Below are 18,814 nucleotides of genomic sequence, written 5' to 3' on the forward strand. Positions count from 1 at the left end.
CTTTTTTCTTTTCTTTCTTTTCTTTTCTTTTTTTTTTAACTGTGTGAGATGCCTGGGTGGCTCAGTTGGTTATGTGTCTGCCTGTCTGCCTTTGGCTTGGGTCACGTCAAGACCCAGAATTGGGCTCGCCACTCAGTGGGGAGTCTAATTCTCCCTTTCCATCTGCCTCTCCCCCCCACTTATGCTCTCTTGCTCTTTCCCTCAAATAAGTAAAATATTTAAAACTAAATAAATAAAAATAAAAGGAACTCTGTGCCATTTCATGGGTGGAGGGGCTTGGATTCAGGCACTTGGGAGGCCTCAGGAGCTCTGCTGAGCAGTGCAAAGGAGTTCTCCTCCTGCTATTTCCATATCTGGTCTTTGAATTCTTCTCGCTGTGTTGATCCTCCTTCTCAGGCGGCCATAGCTCCCTCTTCTGCTGTATAGCATAGTCCTTAAACCACCTGGCCTGTTTGGCAATCTAGAACATAGCCCCAGGGAAGGTGAAGTAGCATGTTTTCTGAAATACGTCCAGCTTCACCCCCATCTTGATTCTCCATCCTCTTCCTCTTATAAGGATATCAGTCTCATTGGATTAGTGCTCCACCCTTATGACCCCTTTTAACCTTAATTGCCTCTTGCTGAGAAAGGCAGTCTCATGCACGCAGTCTTTCATATGACCTTGGCTTGAAGAACTTCTTTACCAAGAGATGAAAGAGTCCTCCCAGCTTGTGCCAGATATTTTGCCCTATGTGGGACTTTGTGTATTCCTTTATTTTGTTTAAGACACCTAAGAGGGATCCCTGGGTGGCGCAGCGGTTTGGCGCCTGCCTTTGGCCCAGGGCGCGATCCTGGAGACCCGGGATCGAATCCCATGTCGGGCTCCCGGTGCATGGAGCCTGCTTCTCCCTCTGCCTGTGTCTCTGCCTCTCTCTCTCTGTATGACTATCATAAAAAATAAATAAATAAATAAATAAATAAATAAATAAATAAATAAATAAATAAATACAGACACCTAAGAGTTCTTTTACCTTTCCACCATGTGAGGATACACTAAGATGGCCATCTGTGAACCAGAAAGCTACCCTCACCAGCCACTGAATCTGCTGGTACCTTGATCTTGGACTTGTCAGTCTCCAGGACTGTGAGAAACATATTTATGTTGCTTATAAGCCACTCAGTCCATAGCATTGTTCGGGCAGCCCAAATGGACTAAGACACTTATACTATCCACTCAAAACAGTTTTCCAAGGTTACTTAGGTCATTTTCCTTTTTCTTAGACCATTCAGTGAATTTATGTCGTACACCTAATGCTTAGATTCAATTGTCATAGTCTATACTCCATCATAAGATCCCCTGACATCCTACTTGAAATTTCGGGGGTAAAATGTACATGTAAAAAACTTTAGTCTTTGTGTACTATTCTATTAATTTTAAAGGTCAGTATGTGATAAAGAGGTCAATTCATCAAAAATATCTAACAATTGTAAATATTTAGGTATCCAACATCAGATATATTACCTAAATATATAAACCAAATACTACCAGAACTAAGAGGAGAAATACAAACCAATATAACAATAGTTGAAGACTTTAATATTCCATTCTCAACAATGAATAAATTATCCAGAGAATCAATAAGGAAACAGGCTTAACACTACAGACCAAATGGATCCAATAGACACGAACAGAACATTCCATCCCAGAGCAGCAGAACACGTTCTTCTCAAGGGCACATGGAATATTTTTAGGATAGATCATGTGAGGTCACAAAACAAGTCTCAACAAATTAAGGAAAATAAAATTACATTGAGTATCTTCCAACCACAGTGAAATGAAATTAGAATTCAATAACAGGAGGAAAACTGGAAAATTCACAAATACATGAAAATTAAACACATTCCTGAACAGCCAATGAATCAAAGAAGAAATTAAAGGGATATAAAAAACATTTTGACAGATGAAAATAAAAAGGCAAAATACCAAAATTTATGGGTGGGATGCAGCATACTTTTCAGAATTGTCAACTATATTTAAATTTAAAAATTTTAACTTAAAAAGAGCATCAGAGCAGAAGGATCAATAGTCTAAGGGGCAGAATAAAGGGGTAAAAAGGTATGCAGGGAGGGACTGATAACTGATTGATGATCAGACTTGTGAAACTACCTGGGGAAAGCTTCTTAAATGTGTACAGCAGACCTAGTGAAATATCTGGAAAATAAAGAGTGGGTATATAGCAGATCACAGGACTGAAAAAAAGAGGGCAGTTTTCAATTCCAAGAATTTTTTTTAGATGCAAGATGGGGCACCCTAGTAGCTCAGTCAGTGGAGTGTCTGACTCTTGATTTTGGCTCCAGTCATGATCTTAGTGTTGTGACTGTTGTGAGCTAGAGCCCCACTACTGGTGCCATGCTCAGCAGGGAGTCTGCTTGAGATTCTCTCTCCCTCTCCCCCTCCTCCCATTCACATGGGCAAGCACTTTCTCTAAAATAAATAAATCTTTTAAGATTTTATTTATTTATTCATAGAGACCCAGAGAGAGAGAGAGGCAGAGACACAGGCAGAGGGAGAAGCAGGCTCCACGCAGGGAGCCTGATGTGGGACTCAATTCCAGGTCTCCAGGATTAGGTCCTGGGCTAAAGGCAGCGCTAAACCGCTGAGCCACCTGGGCTGCCCTCATTTCATATCCATTATCATAAGGCTACGACTATTTCAGTGTAAACTCATTTATATAACAATACTCTAGAACTTCCTTAGAATTCTATCTGCAATTTGTTCTGGATTTTAGTTACCCATTAATTGCAAACACAATGAGTATCAACTATTACTACTAATCACTGTAATAAACAGATGAATCACTGAAACAAATGTACAAACTTTTTTATTAGAGACTCAAATACAAATTAAGTACAATATAAAATATTAAGCCTTCATAAAACAGATCATAACCACTTTAAATCACCTATTTCTAAAACAAAACTAAAGAGAAATCTAGAAATAGTCCAAAATCAAATTACTTTTAAATACTTATTATCAACATCAAAATTATTACAAAATGCTCAAAGAAATTTAATTAAAAAATGAACAAAGCCACTAGAGAGATTCCTGCTATCTACTAAAATCAATTAAGGAATTAAAATTTAGTATGATTTCTATTCATTCACAAATAAAAAGCACCTCACTTAAAAAAGACAATTATCTGCTTCACTCCAAGGTTGTGAGAACTGTTTACTTGACTTTTAATTTTAATATGGCACAACAGGTTTGACCGGTGTTAAGCAATAGAACTAAAAATATTTAAATGTTCTTTACAGACTCTTTCTGTTTTGCTTTATGAACAAAGGGATCATATGTTTAAAAGTTAAAACATTACAATATCATTAATAAGGTACATAGTAAAATAAAAATATACATTAAAAACTAAGTCTTTTTCTTTTATTGAATGGGAAACTGATCAGACTCATGTTATACTTTCCCTTTTAACTCTGGGAAAAAAAGTTTTATAATATTTCATATTATTGTTATAAATCCAATTCTAAGAATCTGCACCCAAAAAAGTACCAAGGAAATAGTATAATATCTTAAGCTTATATTGTATCTGAAAATACTTATAAAAAGTGGAACCAGACTTGTATTAAGTAGATAACAGGAAAATACTATTACAGTGTTTACATATTTAAAATAACCCAAAACAAAAATAAAGGTCCACACTCAAGAATGGCACCCCATTGTTCAAGAATAAAAGTTCTTTGCATATATGCAAACCAGTGTGTGGCTAAATGTTTTCCGAAAACATGCATATTATGAGGCCTTGCATAATTAAGCTTATAGAACCAAACTATATTGAGTTTATATCAACTGACATGATTGGACATTTCTGCACATCAAGAGAGTTAAAGTCTGGTATCTGTTGTTCTTTAAAACTGAAGATGAAATTCAAACAAACTCAGCATTTCACTAGAATTTTAGGTATCTCAGCAACCTTTTATACTTCCTGTCATGAAATAAATGGATTCCAAGATGCAATTATTCTTTTAAATTTTTAATTCCTATAAGTGCTCTTTAAAATCATTTTAGTAAAATCACATTTCTTGGAGAAAATTTACTCAGAGTTCTGAATGACTTAGTCATTTTCTACAAGCAGTCTTTTTGCTCCAAGTGGTAGAGTTCTAGCTCTGTCAGAAGTTTTTTTTTCTTCTTTTGAAGAGAATGAAAAATGCACAAAGATGTTCCTACTGACTCACTAAATATAAAACTAATAGTGTATAATAACAAATTTTGGAATGCAATAACTTTTAAGTTTTCACAGTTTATTACTACTAACTAGGTATAACATCAGGCAAGTCACTTAATTTCTCTGTACCTTAGTTTCATTTTTAAAGCAAAGAGATTAAAATAGATAATCACCAAGATTCCTTCCAATTTTCCCATGGTAGGATTCTGTGCTTCTGGAGGAATATCTCATTGATATATTGAATTTTCTATGTACCAAGAAAACTGATATAAACTAAAATAGCACAGCTAAGCTAATCCTCTCCTGTAAGAAAAAACACAAGGACCACGTAAACCTCAAACTTCCCAAACTTTTCTAGACCCATTCTCTCTTTAGCCAAACCAATGAGTAGCCCATGACATAACACCAAATATCTTAATTACATAAGTTATTTTAAATTACGCTGTAAACCTATTAAAATATATTAACCTATGCCACAATTTTCCTGTATTCTAATTTACATTATTTTCATTCAAAATAATCTGTACAGTTAAGGTAGGGAGCGCTACTTAGTATTCTTGCACTTCAAAACACTAGTAAGGTGAAATCAAATGAAGAGCAGAATATTAACTATTATCATAATCTGCCAATTTTAAAAGTACACTAATACCATTTATGGGCTAGAAAAACAAGCCAAAGCTAAAAAAGGAAATCTGGCTGACAAATGCTGATGTTCAAATGAATTTAGTTGTGTTTTGCCATTTCTTAGAAAAAGAGGGGGAAGATATCAGCAGAAACCTATTTAGGCAATACTGAACCGTGACATTTCAAGAACTTTTATGAGAAATTAATGTACCATGAAACAGTACTTTGGTATTAGTGCAGAGCAAGTTGGGGTTTTTTTGTGTCTAACTATGGGCAGCAAATGAGGCACTTAATTGTAAAATAGAAAAATAGGGTATTATTTAAGAAGAAATTCAAAATCATTCATAAAAGATTAGCATTATTCAAAAAGTAAAAAATTCTATTTGTATTTAACATGCATTCAACGTTACACATGCTTCATTTGGGAAAATTCTGAGTGTAAGATGGCTGTTTCATTTATAAGTGAGAGAATATATTTCCTTTTAAAGAAACTCTAGATTTCTGAGAATGAAATCCAAGTCTTCTCAACCTGAGTGCTACATATTTATAAACCACAAAAAATGCATCTTACCCATGCTGGAGAAATGTTTCTAGCTATCAACAAAGTATATAACATGTGATCCCTGACTTTATTCTTGAAGGATCAAAAGTTTTTATTTTATAGAACTTCAAAGAAAGGGATCTAGTGACTGTAACAGAAAAATGAATAGATATTTAGCACCTAAATTCAGAGAACACTTAAGTATTGCCATAGTTTTAAATAGTTGTATGTCCAGAGAACAGGGGAAATCAGCTATGCGTTGTTCAATGATACTATAACATTCTCAAAGATTAATATATCAAGCTTCCTTGATTTGCAAATGCATCCATCTCTAACGTTCAAACACAGTATTATCATTTCTTCCTGAAGTTACAGATATATATTCTCCCTAACAAGAAATAAGTGAGGTTTATTTTTTCTTAACCACCGTTAAATTCTCTTCCAAATGTGGCACTTTTTCAGAGATTTGGATAGAAAATAGTCCTTTAAAAAAGTCATTCATACTCTACCACTAATATTTTAAATGTCCTTCACTGTGAGGTCAGAGGTCAAAAAATGAAGTAAATGGCTATAGACCTGCTGAAATACATAAGCAAATATAAAGCAGGGTCAGAGAAGATGAACATATGGTAATTTCTCGCAATATGTTGGCACATAAATGCTTATCTGTAGGGTAAAAAAAGCACTGAATGAAATGATAACGTCTGCTGTGACATTATATCAAGCAAATGGAGTCTAGCATCTGCTTCCTTCACATCTGAGAGAAATATTCTAGTACTGCCTCCTTAAGTAAGCTTTATTTTAATTCCAGATGGAACACTTTGCTTCATATGTTAAAACTGCTACATGACATTAATTAAAGTTTTCCATGAGACAATTGTATTCATTTCCTCTGAAACATCCTAAAATCTTACCTTTTCTATCTGCTGATCAGAAGGCTTTCCTTACTCATAAGGGAGGAAAAAAAGGCTTAAAAATATATGTTCTCATTCCAAGGAGGCTGGAAAATTTCTATAGTTCACAGTCCTGGTATTTGTCATCTACACTCACTTTAACAAATTGCATTCCTTACTACATAATTAATTTACTGACATACAGAAAAATCAAAATTATCTTATTTATATCTTTAAGGTAAATTCTTCTATTTTCTTGAAGATACTCTATTTTTGAAAGGAAATGAGTACATTAAAAAACACGAACACTGTTGATGCAATTCAGTTGTTAGGAAATAAAGTGCATATAGCTTTTAATATAAATATTGTTCCATAGATTACAGCTAATAGCTAATAAAATCAAAATGAAGATTCAGCCCAGTATCTAAAATATGGAAAACATGAGACAAGAATACAAATTCTATATAAATAGTAACAAAAATGGGGATGATATCTCCTTAAAAAAAAAAAAAAAAAAAGGCAACCGAAAATGTTTAGAGTTAAATAGTAGATTCTGCTTCCCAAGCAACAACCAGATATGCTACACGGTAATACCAACATGCAATACCTGAAATGTGGAATCACAGTCTGACTGTTGACCTTGAACGTCAGCATTTAATTTACAATTTTCTGGTGCCTGGCTGATTTCATCTTGCAAAGTAGGAGATATGCCATGAGGATCACCTACAGAAGCACCGTCAGACAAGGCATCCAACTTTTCAGGGGAAGGAGCTATGTGAAGCTTACTGTCTCCTGCCCCTTCATCAGAATTTGTCCTCTCATCAGCATCTTCCAGCTGTTGAACTGAAGTTAAATACTGCTCAAGTAGACTATTATCCTGCTCAGTGTTAAAGCTTTCCTGACTCCATTCAGCATGTTCATCACTGACATCCCCTACACCTGACTCTTTACCATATCTGACTGTGTCAATGGAATTCCCCATTATGGAACTTTCACTGCCTTCTGTGGAACTTTTTTCAAAATCCAAAGAATCCTGCAAACAGTGAACTTGCTCTGTTAGGGAAGAATGAAAACCAGAGTCTGGAAATTCTGGTAAGGATTTCTCTTGAGGGGCCTCATCAGGAGCAATGAACCAATCAGAATTTTGTTCAGCAGAGGGCTCCTGACTTTGGGTGAATAACGGAAGTTTAGGTGGTACTAGGGTACTTGATATAGGAGGAACATCAGTATGCCAGGAACTGAGACGCTGATCCACCATCTGCTGCCAAGCTTGCAGAGACCTTACCTGCAAACCAAAGGATATAGTTTTATTTATAAAATAAAAATCATGCCTGTTTTACAATGTTCTTTAAACTTTTTTCCCCAACACTCATGGAGTTGGTAAATGGCAGATGGGGCAACTGGAGTTAGAAATGGCCTGACTCCCCTTTTACCATCCACAGCACTCCCGGCGTAAACCAAACTGGCACAAGCGACTCACATCCTTGGTGACAAAAGGTCCTAACCAAGAGAGTCAGGATGGGCCAAAGAAATTCTCTTGTTGCCCCTGGAAAAACTATCAGAAGCACAAGAGTCTGTGACCAAGGGGTCAATAATGTACTCAATATAAACTAAAGTCTTTTGAATAAGACAGATTAGAGCCCATAAGTAGATTCTCTAAAATAAAAATCTCATTGTAGATACCCATTTAGGATAGAGTTTCTAAGTATTATCTAACATATAGCATATAGAACTCTACAATATCCCAAAATGCCCTGGGTTCTTGATAATATGACCTTTAGATTTTTAAAGTACAATTGAAATCACACAATTTTACAATTAAATCTGCAACAACAAAGCAATATGTAGAATTTTGTAGTTTCTCTTTGACTACCCACCCAGATAATTACTGATAGCAGTTTGGTGTGGGTCCTTCCAGACCTCTCACTGTGTTTTCAAACACACACGGAGTTTTAAAAATCAAGCAGAATCTTAAGTGCTGACAACTTGCTGTTATTCTAGAGATCTTTCCACATCAGTCCCTACTGTTACCTTATTCTTTTTAACTGTTCCACAAAGTTCCATGATGTTATTCTATAATTTATTTAATCACCTTCCCTAGTTACTTAAAAATCAGTAACTATTTCTTAATTTTGTAGGTAAAATTCTGTAATAACAAGTTGTTTTATAAAGATATTTCCAAGACATTACTGTCAAAAAATATTTGAGGAGATAAAATAACAGTAAAACTGATTGTCTGAACTGTCCCTGAAGTATGTTATTACAGAATTTAAGCTCTCTCTCGCAAGAAGTCACATGCACTTTTTAGGACATGCTTATCGTAGCCATCCTACACCATTTCAGTCACTTTTCATTCAAATATTCCCAAAAGGTAAAACAAGATAGATGGCTACATGAAACTTTGAGTTTTTTCTACCTATTGGGAAGGTCTGACAACATCCCTCATTTTAGTCACTTTCCTTCATCTTTACAGTTCTTTATTTTTCTGGTTAAAATTATGAAAATATTTTTCTTTAGATTAAATAAAATGTAACAAAATTCACTGTTCTGGTTCAGAGTTAGTGGCAAAGAACATAGACCACACCCTTAATTAACCTTGAGAAAAGGTGCTTAATATGCCTGACTACTCTATGATTATCTCAATAAATCTAGAATTTTTCTTGGTTCACACATTAGATAAATCAGCAGGAATGGGTTTACCTGGTTCCAGAGGAATCTGACAGCCTCTTCTTGCACAAATTTTTTAATACGTTCTTCATCTCTTTCTTTTCTTAATCTACAATAATTCAAAATCCATTACTGACACAAGGAAGGTGCTTTGACTTGTGCCTATTGTTAAAACTAATAAATCTATGTGCTGTAAAGAGATTAATAGTCCAATAACATCCTTTTCCACTTTTAGACTACCTAAGCTGAAACTTAGAGTAGCTTCCCTCTCAAGTGGAAGCTATTTTGAGACACCTGGCTGGCTCAGTCGTAGAGCATGTGACTCTCGATCTTGGAGTCAGGCGTTCAAGCCCCACGTTGGGCATGGAGCTTACTGAAAAAAGAAGCTATTTTTTTCATTTATACAGCAGGCTCAGAAGATAGCTTCTCATTGCTGTCAATAAATGTTTTTTGCCTTCCTCTTTGAAGAACTCCTGCCATCCTATAAATTTCTCCAAATTCTTTTTCAAGTACTGGCCTCCCCCAGAATCTGCCTGCATTCACTGAAATCTCAGCACCAGTCTCTCTCTGCTTCATTCCCATCATCAGTTCTGGAGACCTCAGCATTCACATGGATGATCTGACAATAATCCACCCCATGTCATTCTTTCTCATAGTCTCACTCTTATTTTTTTTTTTAAGATTTTATTTACTTATTCATGAGACACACATTGAGAGAGGCAGAAACACAGGCAGAGAGAGAAGCAGGCTCCATGTGGAAACGTGATGTGGGACTCGATCCTGGGACCCCAGGATCACACCCTGAGCTAAAGGCAGATGCTCAACCACTGAGCCACCCAGGCGCCCCTCATAGTCTCACTCTAGACCCAATCATTTTGACTACACCATTTTCAAGAACAATTTCAAGCACCCACACAAACCTCCCATCCTTCCAGTTCACTTGCTCTTGCACTCCCCTCCTGCAACAATCTAGACATCCAGTCTTCATCCAGACCTCCAAACCAACGATCCCCACCTCTTCCTGTCTTTCCTTTTACCTTCTTTAAATTCCAAGATCCACTGTTGTAATTATCCCCTCCCAAATCTCTTCAGCTCCTTTGCCCTTCCCTCTCCCCCTGACATACTCACCTGGAAACAAACCCATTCCTGGAGGGACCAAATTAACCATGTCCAAATTCGAATAGAACAGCTGAGAGTTGGTGATGTAACTCATACAACCCGACCTATTGTTTTACACTTTAGTTTTTCCTCATACAGTCTAATAATCCTGCACTCTCCTTCTAGGTTCACTTCTAAGATGAATACCTTACCCCTCACATCTTTCATAAACCTCCGACACTCTCACCCCCTTCCTCATTTTCAAATGTTGACCAAGTCTTCTGTATCATTGAAAAAAGAGAAGCATTCATCCGACAGAACTTGGCCATTCACACCATCAAGCCCATCACCTTACCTGCTTCTGCTGTCGCTTCTACCTCAGGCCACTCCCTCTCCTCCTGCACTGGATCCCTTCTTTGACCTTCTCAAGAACTTCAACTTCATACTTCTCCTTTCTTTCCTCTGCACCATCAGTTTTCCCTTCTTTATTGAATCAATTCCATCAACACATAGACATGTTCTACAACTCCCATCTTTAAAAAAGAATCTTCCTTAACTCCAGATTCTCCTCCAGCAACATACCCCAAACAGGGTCCCCCCCCACCAAAAAAAAAAAAGAACTAGCTACACTCACTCATCACCTCTCCTTCACTATTCAATGCATTCCAAACTGCCTGATTCCACTATTCACTGAAGCTGCTCTTAGGAAATTCACTGGGCAGGAAAGGGTTAACTCAGCAGGCTTGGTGTGTTCAACCCTACACATTCCAACAAGAAGACAGGCTTCGACTGTCTCCCCGACATGACTGGACATGACATCCAAGCCCATGGAATACCCTGCTTGATAAGAGTATCTGTGAATGTGGGGTTTGGGGCCAAACTAGATAGTTTATGCTAACAGTCATTTTGACTACATTGAATACGTGTTTTGTTCACCTAGAGCCCTGATACAGACACTGTTATCAGTCTGACCCTGGGTAGGAGCTAAGTAGTTAGGTCAGTCATACGGGTACTCCATAAAAACCCTGCATGTCAGGGCTTCAGTGAACTTCCCTGGTTGGCAATACTTCTGCGCTGTCACACGTCACTGCTGGGAGACTCAAGCCCTCTCTATACAACACCACTGGAAGACGACACCTAGAAGCTTGTGCCTGCTCTCTGGACTCTGCCCTAAGCACCTTTTTTCTTTGCTGACTTTGATCTGTATCCTTTCACTGTAATACACCATAGTCATGAATGGAATGGCTTCCCTTAGTTTTGTGAGTCTGTTTAGCAAATCATCAAACCTGAGGATAGTCCCAGTACAGTCACCAATAATCTCCAGCTTCTAAATACATAATCCTCTGTCATCCCTACAGTACCTCTCTTCTCTCCCAAATTTCCCTATCAAAGTGGACACACACACTCTCTCCGTCATCCTATCACACTGGTTGTCCCTTCTCAGTCTCTTTTACTGCCTCCTCCCTCCCACTTGATAATGTTAATAAATATTGCTAGTTGCAATACTCAAAATAAATTTATGAACTCCTAACTTTCCTGGCTGGAAGTCAGTAAAATGCGAGTCACAGAAGTGAGGAATAACTCCTACCATTGCCCCAGAATTTTAGTCCCTTTTAAATCCCCACTCCTTACTTTAATTCTATGCACCTACTGGGTTCTATGTAGACTTTCTCATCTTCTCATTCCTATACTTAATCAGTTTTTCCACATTTTCTGTACCTATGTTTAAGTTTATAAATATCTATAAGACAAGCAATTGTCGACATGTATTGCTGTGCTGCATCAATGCACCAACTGCCATGCTTGCAGTGTTGATGTGAATGGCAGTTTCTGTCCTCAAGATGCTTTCAGTATGTTATAGGAGACAAGGAAACCAAGAATGGCAACACAGGATGAAGTGTCCTGACCACAACAGCAATGGTTCAGCGCTCTGACTGAACTGTAACATTCGGACACTCCCGAATCAACAAGACAGCACCTAACCAAGGACTTTTGACCTACCTCCTTATTTCATCAGTTAAGCAAACAATGTGTTCCTGCATTCTGCGCAGCCGAATTTCATGACGGACGTCTTTAGCTTGCGGGTTGTAGTTCCTGGCATAAAAGCCCCGCCAACAGGCCTGAAGTTTGGTGGCTGCTTCATTCAGCTTTTGAAGGGCAACTTTATCTTGTCCCAAAGCAACAGATCTCTGGGTTAAAACTCCACAGGCAAGTCTCTCTGAAGCTGATTGAGACATGGTTTCTTCATGGTCTGGCTGTGTATGGAAGACACTGTGTACAACTGACTCAGGAAAAGATGTAAGACTGTGGGTGTCATCCTTCAAGACAGCACTAGTTACTGTTGGCTCTAGACAAGGTAATAGTCCACCCTTCTCATTTACCTCTGTGCTGATGACACTTTCCTTCATTTGAACAGAATTCTCATTTGTAGTCCAAAAAGCCTTTTCCTCTTCCTTATTAAAGTCCTGGTGTTCCAGCCCTTTCACAGATTCATCTCCAACACCATCATCTTCTAGGCCCAAGTTAATGCCTTGTAGCCTCAGCTCAACTGTAGGTGATACTGGAGAGAGTCCTGACGCAACTGGCATAAAAGTAGACTCTGAAGAGAGAAGACTACAGTTTAACTTGTCCTCATCTGTCTGTATGTCTTCCAAGTGCAGGTCATTTCGAGAATATCTTGTATTGTGTGCAGAGGCTGGAAAGTTATTCTTAACAGCATATAATTGATCATCATTACTGTTAATCCCAACCCAAGAATTGACTTGGATGACAGGCTCTAGAAGAATCAACAAAGTATCATTGAAACTATTAAATATTTAAAAGTGTTTCTATAGTTGTATCTTTGTAATGAAATCTAACCCCTAAAATACAGTAAAATGCAATAAAATGCTTTGGTGATTTCCTCCAATATGCCTAAAACATCAAACCAAAGACTTTTTAAAAAGTGAATTCTTTTTTTTAAGATTTTATTTATTTACTCATGAGAGACACAGAGAGAGAGGCAGAGACATAGGCAGAGGGAAAACAGGCTCCCTGTGGGAAGCCCGATGCAAGACTCAATCCCAGGAACCTGGGATCACGACCTGAGCCAAAGGCAGATGCTCAACCAATGAACCACCCAGGAGCCCCAAGAAAATGAATTTTTGCAATAATCTTAGAATAATTAAAGTATCAGGTCAATACAAAAGGTAGCAACTCTCTGAATGTTTTTTAAAAATTAGAAATAAAGCACAGTGAAGGAAACAATCAACAAAACTAAAAGGCAACCTACAGGATTGGAGAAGATATTTGCAAATGACATATCCAATAAGAGGTTAGTATCCAAAATATATAAAGAACTGATACAACTCAGGCAGCCTGGGTGGCTCAGCGGTTTAGCCCTGCCTTCAGCCCAGGGCGTGATCTGGAGATCAAAGATTGAGTCCCGTGTCAGGCTCCCTCCAGGGAGCCTGCTTCTCCCTCTGCCTGTGTCTCTGCCAATCTCTCTCTCTCTCTCTCTCTCTCTCTCTCTCTGCATCTCTCATGAATAAGTAAATAAAAATCTTAAAAAAAAAAAAGAACTGATACAACTCAATACGCCAAAAATAAATAATCCAATTAAAAATCAGAAGACACAAATAGACATTTCTCTAAAGAAAGCATCCAGATGGCCAACAAACACAAGAAAAGATGCTCAATAACACTCAAATCAAAACTACAGTGAGATATCACCTCACAACTGCCACAACTGTCAGAATGGCTAAAATAAAAAACACAAGAAACAACTGATGGCAAGAATGTGGAGAAAAAGGAACCCTCATGCACTGTTGGTGAGAATGCAAAATGGTGCAGCCATTGTGGAAAATAGAATGATGTTCCTCAAAAAGTTAAAAATAGAACTATCCTATGATCCAGTGATCTAACTACTAGGGATTTACCCAAAAAATACAAAAAATGGGATGCCTGAGTGGCTCAGTGGTTGAGCATCTACCTTTGGCTCAGGTCATAATTCCAGGGTCCTGGGATTGAATCCCTTATCAGGCTCCCCATAGGAAGCCTACTTCTCCCTTTGCCATGTCTCTGCCTCTGTCTCTCATGAATAAATAAATAAAATCTTAAAAAAAAATACAAAAACACTAATTCAAAGGGACACATGCACTCCTCTATTTACTGCAGCATTATTTATAATTGCCAAATTATGGAATAGCCCAAGTGTCCATCCATAGATGAACGGATAAAGAAGCTATGAGATGTATGTATATATACACATACACACAATGGATTAATATTCAGGCATTATAAGGAATAAAATCTTGCCGTTTCCAACAACAATGGATGGAACTAGAGAGTATACTGCTAAGTGAAATAAGTCAGAGAAAGACAAATACCACATGCCACTCATATGTGAAATTTAAGAAACGAAACAGATGAGCAAAGGAAAGAGAGAGAACGAGACAAACCAAGAAACAAACTCTTGACTATAAAGAACAAACTGATGGTTACCAGAGAAGAGGTGGGTGGAGGGATGGGTCAAATAGGTGATGGGGATTAAGGAGGGCACTTATCAAGATGAGCACTGAGTAATGCATAGAATTGTTTAATCACCGTATTGTACAACTGAAACTAATATAGCAATGTATGCTAACTATAACCAGAATTAAAGTAAAAAATGTTAAAAAGTTACCAGTGACAAAAATAATAAATACTTTAAAATATAGTTTTACATGTATGTCTGTACATATACATACATATAAGACCTAAATGTTCACTTAACAAACCAAAAATTATGAAAATATGTACTTTTTTCTGTTTTATGGTACTCAACAGATTGAACTTGGAGAAAAAGGATCAGAGATCAGTTAATTTCATACCGCTTTCCTGGACTATCTGGCCATCTTGAACAGGGCTTGAATGCTCAGGTACAAGGGGTGCTCTTGTTTCAACAGGAGCAAGAGGAGCTAGCTCTTCACTCTGGCTTTGGTTCATCAACTGTCTCTGGTGAAACCTAAAAACCAATAATCTCTGATGTCATTTAACACAAACCACAAAGTTTTGCTGCTTCTTATATAATACTGTCAAAAAGGTAGACATTTACAAGTTTTCAAAGTAGTTATCTTTAATCACCACCAAATTACAAAGTCTCGTTTGAAAGCATTGGATAGTAAGGTTAAGAAACTTATTTTTTTTTAAAGATTTTTATTTATTTACTCATGAGAGACACACGGAGAGAGAGGCAGAGACACAGACAGAGGGAGAAACAGGCTCCATGCAAGGAGCCTGATGTGGGACTTGATTCCGGGTCTCCGGGATCACACCCTGGGCTGAAGACGGCGCTAAACCGCGGAACCACCCAGGCTGCCCAAGAAACTTATTTTTAACCACAATCACATAGACACACACGTGCGTAAATACTCAAAGGCAGGATCTCTGACAAAAAGAAGTGATCTAGCTTCACTTCTTAATGTTAGTATTAAAAAATCCCTATGAGGTTTCACTCACATGTGGAATATAAGAAACAGCGCAGAGAATCATAGGTGATGGGAGGGAAAACTGAATGGGAAGTCATCAGAGAGGGAGAAAAACCAGGAGAAACTTTTTGTTTTTCAAGATTTTATTTATTTTTTCATGAGTGACAGAGAGAGAGAGAGAGAGGCAGAGACACAGGCAGAGGGAGAAGCAGGCTCCATGCAGGGTGCCTGATGTGGGACTCAATCCCAGATCTCCAGAATCACGCCCTGGGCTGAAGGCAGGCACTAAACTGCTGAGCCACCCAGGGATCCCCCAAGAGAGACTCTTAACTATAGGAAACAAACAGAGTTGCTGCAGGGGAGGGAGGTAGAGGGGTAAATAGGTGACAACTATTCAGGAAGGCATGTGATGTGATGAGCACTGGGTGTTGTACACAACTGATGAATTATTGAACACTACATGTGAAACTAATGATGTACTATATGTTGGCTAATTTGATTTAAAAAAATAAAAATGAAAGTAAAATAAAAAACTCATATGAAACACCTACATTAAAGGGAAAATATATATTTTTTAAAAATCCCAGTGTCAGGGCACCTGAGTGGCTCAGTTCGTTGAGTGACTGACCCTTGATTTTGGCTCAGGTCATGATCTCAGGGTCATGAGATCAAGCCCTGAATTGGACTCCATGTGCTCAGCACAGAGTTTGCTCCAGATTCTCTCTCTCTCTCTCATTTTCTTCCTCTGCCCCTACCCCTACTCATGCTAATAAATAAAATATTTAAAAAAAAAAAAAAGAAAAAGAAAAAGAAAATCCCAGGCTCCTATACTGCTTGACTCTCACTACTCAGGAAATTAACATTGCAGCTGCTGCAGAGCAAGCTTGACGGCACTGCATGGTTTAGTTCCCCAACAGGACTGCTGCAGCAACAAAGGGTCCCAGTGCCCAGAAATGGGGGTCATAGCACTTCATTCAGTCCTACTTAACCCATGCAGGAAAGACTCAGAATTATTTTCACTTATGATTTCCTCAGCTGCTATAAATAAAGAGGCTTACCTCTGTTTGCTCAGAATCTTCTCTAGTTTGGCATCCTCTGCAGTTTGAAGACCCAGTGTGGAAGTGAGAGGACAGACTGTAGCCAGATACTGGACAAGCTGGATATGCTGGCCTGGCCGATATGCTCTCCCCTTGCCTTGACTATAGAGCCATTCAGCTTTCAAGCTGGATTTGGAGAACATACAGTAGAGGAGATGACATCAGCATAGACAAGATATATTTTGAAGCAACAATGATCTTCCTTCTTAATTTACAGCATCACTGGATGACTTATAAATAAAATTCAGTTAAGTTTTTTAAAAAAATCTTCCCTTCTGATTCACTCCTTTTACCCTTTATAATGTTTTAAACCTTTTTCTTGCTTAGAGGGCACTTCCAAAAGTTGCATTCATTGTTCTAAATATTTTTAAATTATTTTCAAAGAATCAATGAGTATTTTCTCTCTTCACTATCAAACTAAAGTACTTAAATACATCAATTACATTTAAATCCAAAGTTCATGACAGTTAAAGAAATGCTAATTGGTCACAGCTGGAGGATGCTAGTGAACCATCAACTCATCATTTTTATTTATTTATTTTTTAAATATATTTATTTATTCATTAGAGATAGAGATAGAGATAGAGATAGAGATAGAGAGAGAGGCAAAGACATAGGCAGAGAAAAGCAGGCTCCATGCAGGGAGCCCCATGTGGGACTGGATCCTAGGCCTCCGGGATCATGCTCTGAGCCAAAGGCAGACGCTCAACCGCTGAGCCACCCAGGCGTCCCTAGTATTGTAATTATTTCATTAAGAGCCCTTATCTTTTAGAGATATATGCTGAAATATCCACAGTTGAAATTACGTTTAAGTTTGAGATTTACTTGAACATAATATAGAAGAACAGGGAGTGGATGAAGGTACAGATGACAAGGTACAGATGAGTTGCAAACTGTAGAAGTTGGATAATGGATTCATGGGAAATCATTACACTACTTTTACTTTTGCATATAAATTTCCATTTTTTAAAAGATTTTATTTATTTATTCCTGAGAGACATAGGCAGAGGGAGAAGCTCAACTTGAAGTTGAGGTTGGATCATTTTGGTATTCTTTTTCTATTTTTATAGCATTAACTCAGCATTATAAATAGTTTGAAAATTACTTTCAACCCATAGCCCTTTACTTGGACTTTGATATTAAGTTATCGACATCATACGAACTCTACAGTTCAAAATTGTCAAGCCACCCAAGTTCTATTATGGACTAAAAAAAAACTGGACCATTAATAACTGGTAAAATCATGCGAGAGTCATGGTGTAAATAAAATAAAATGAGATTAGTTTTACGTGATTTGCCAATATCACAAGAAAGGAAAAACTTTTCCACAATGAGATATGAAGCATGCCTAGCTGATTAACTGAAATCATGAACTCTCAAACTTAGTCTAAGGATAAAAATTTTATTCTACCTAATAAAAATAATTTGAAGTATTTCCTCCATGAACGAGTCCATGTATTAAATAAAGATCAGGGCGCCTGGGTGACTCAGTCAATAAGCATCCAACTCTTGATCAGGTCATGATCTCAGGGTTATAGGATCAAGCAAGCCTTGCCCTTGGCTCCACAATGGGTATGGAGCCTGCTTAAGATTCTCTCTCCCTCTGCACCTCCTCCCACCCACACTCACTCACTTTCTCCCTATGGACTGACATTTGGGTTGTTTCCAAATGTACCAAATAGCTCTGAAATGTTTGCAGCTATTATGAGTAAAGCTACTATGAGGGATCCCTGGGTGGCGCAGCGGTTTAGCGCCTGCCTTTGGCCCAGGGCGCAATCCTGGAGATCCGGGATCGAATCCCACGTCGGGCTCCCGGTGCATGGAGCCTGCTTCTCCCTCTCCCTATGTCTCTGCCTCTCTGTGTGTATGTGTGTGACTATCATAAATAAATAAAAATTAAAAAAAAAAAAGCTACTATGAATATGCTTGTGTATGTCTCTTGGGACACATAAGCACCTATTTCTGTAGGGTATATACCAGAAGCCAGATTGCTAGGTCATAGGGTATTTGACTATTTAGCTTCACTAAATATGCCATTTTTTCAAAGTAGTTGCACCATTTACACTCTGAGAACAGAGTATGAGAGTTCCACATACTCATACTCCACATACCCATCAACACTTAATATTGTCTGTCCTTTTAATTTTAGGTACTCTGCTGGAAGTTGACTGAAAACTCCCTAGTAACCAGGAAAAAAATAATCTTTCTGAACAATCAAAAAGTGAGTACATTA

At 37.8% G+C, this 18,814-nt stretch overlaps 1 protein-coding gene across 4 annotated transcripts in view; it reads right to left on the minus strand.

Moving 5' to 3' along the window:
* Window positions 1-1,613: 1,613 nt before the first annotated feature.
* The window catches only part of CEP97 (centrosomal protein 97), a 37,957-nt gene continuing 20,756 nt past the window's right edge, over window positions 1,614-18,814 (minus strand). For 3 of the 4 annotated variants that reach the window (XM_055315856.1, XM_055315857.1, XM_055315855.1), the window contains 5 exons: window positions 16,543-16,707; window positions 14,888-15,021; window positions 12,039-12,813; window positions 8,973-9,048; window positions 1,614-7,557 (listed from right to left, as the gene is read on the minus strand). In XM_055315856.1, coding sequence (XP_055171831.1) covers window positions 6,853-7,557; window positions 8,973-9,048; window positions 12,039-12,813; window positions 14,888-15,021; window positions 16,543-16,707 — 1,855 coding nt within the window. In that variant the 3' untranslated portion in view covers window positions 1,614-6,852. The remainder of the gene's footprint in view (window positions 7,558-8,972; window positions 9,049-12,038; window positions 12,814-14,887; window positions 15,022-16,542; window positions 16,708-18,814) is intronic. The other variant, XM_055315858.1, reaches the window with a different exon arrangement.

This window comes from Nyctereutes procyonoides, unplaced genomic scaffold, assembly GCF_905146905.1.
Source record: "Nyctereutes procyonoides isolate TBG_1078 unplaced genomic scaffold, NYPRO_anot_genome, whole genome shotgun sequence".
NCBI lineage: Eukaryota > Metazoa > Chordata > Mammalia > Carnivora > Canidae > Nyctereutes > Nyctereutes procyonoides.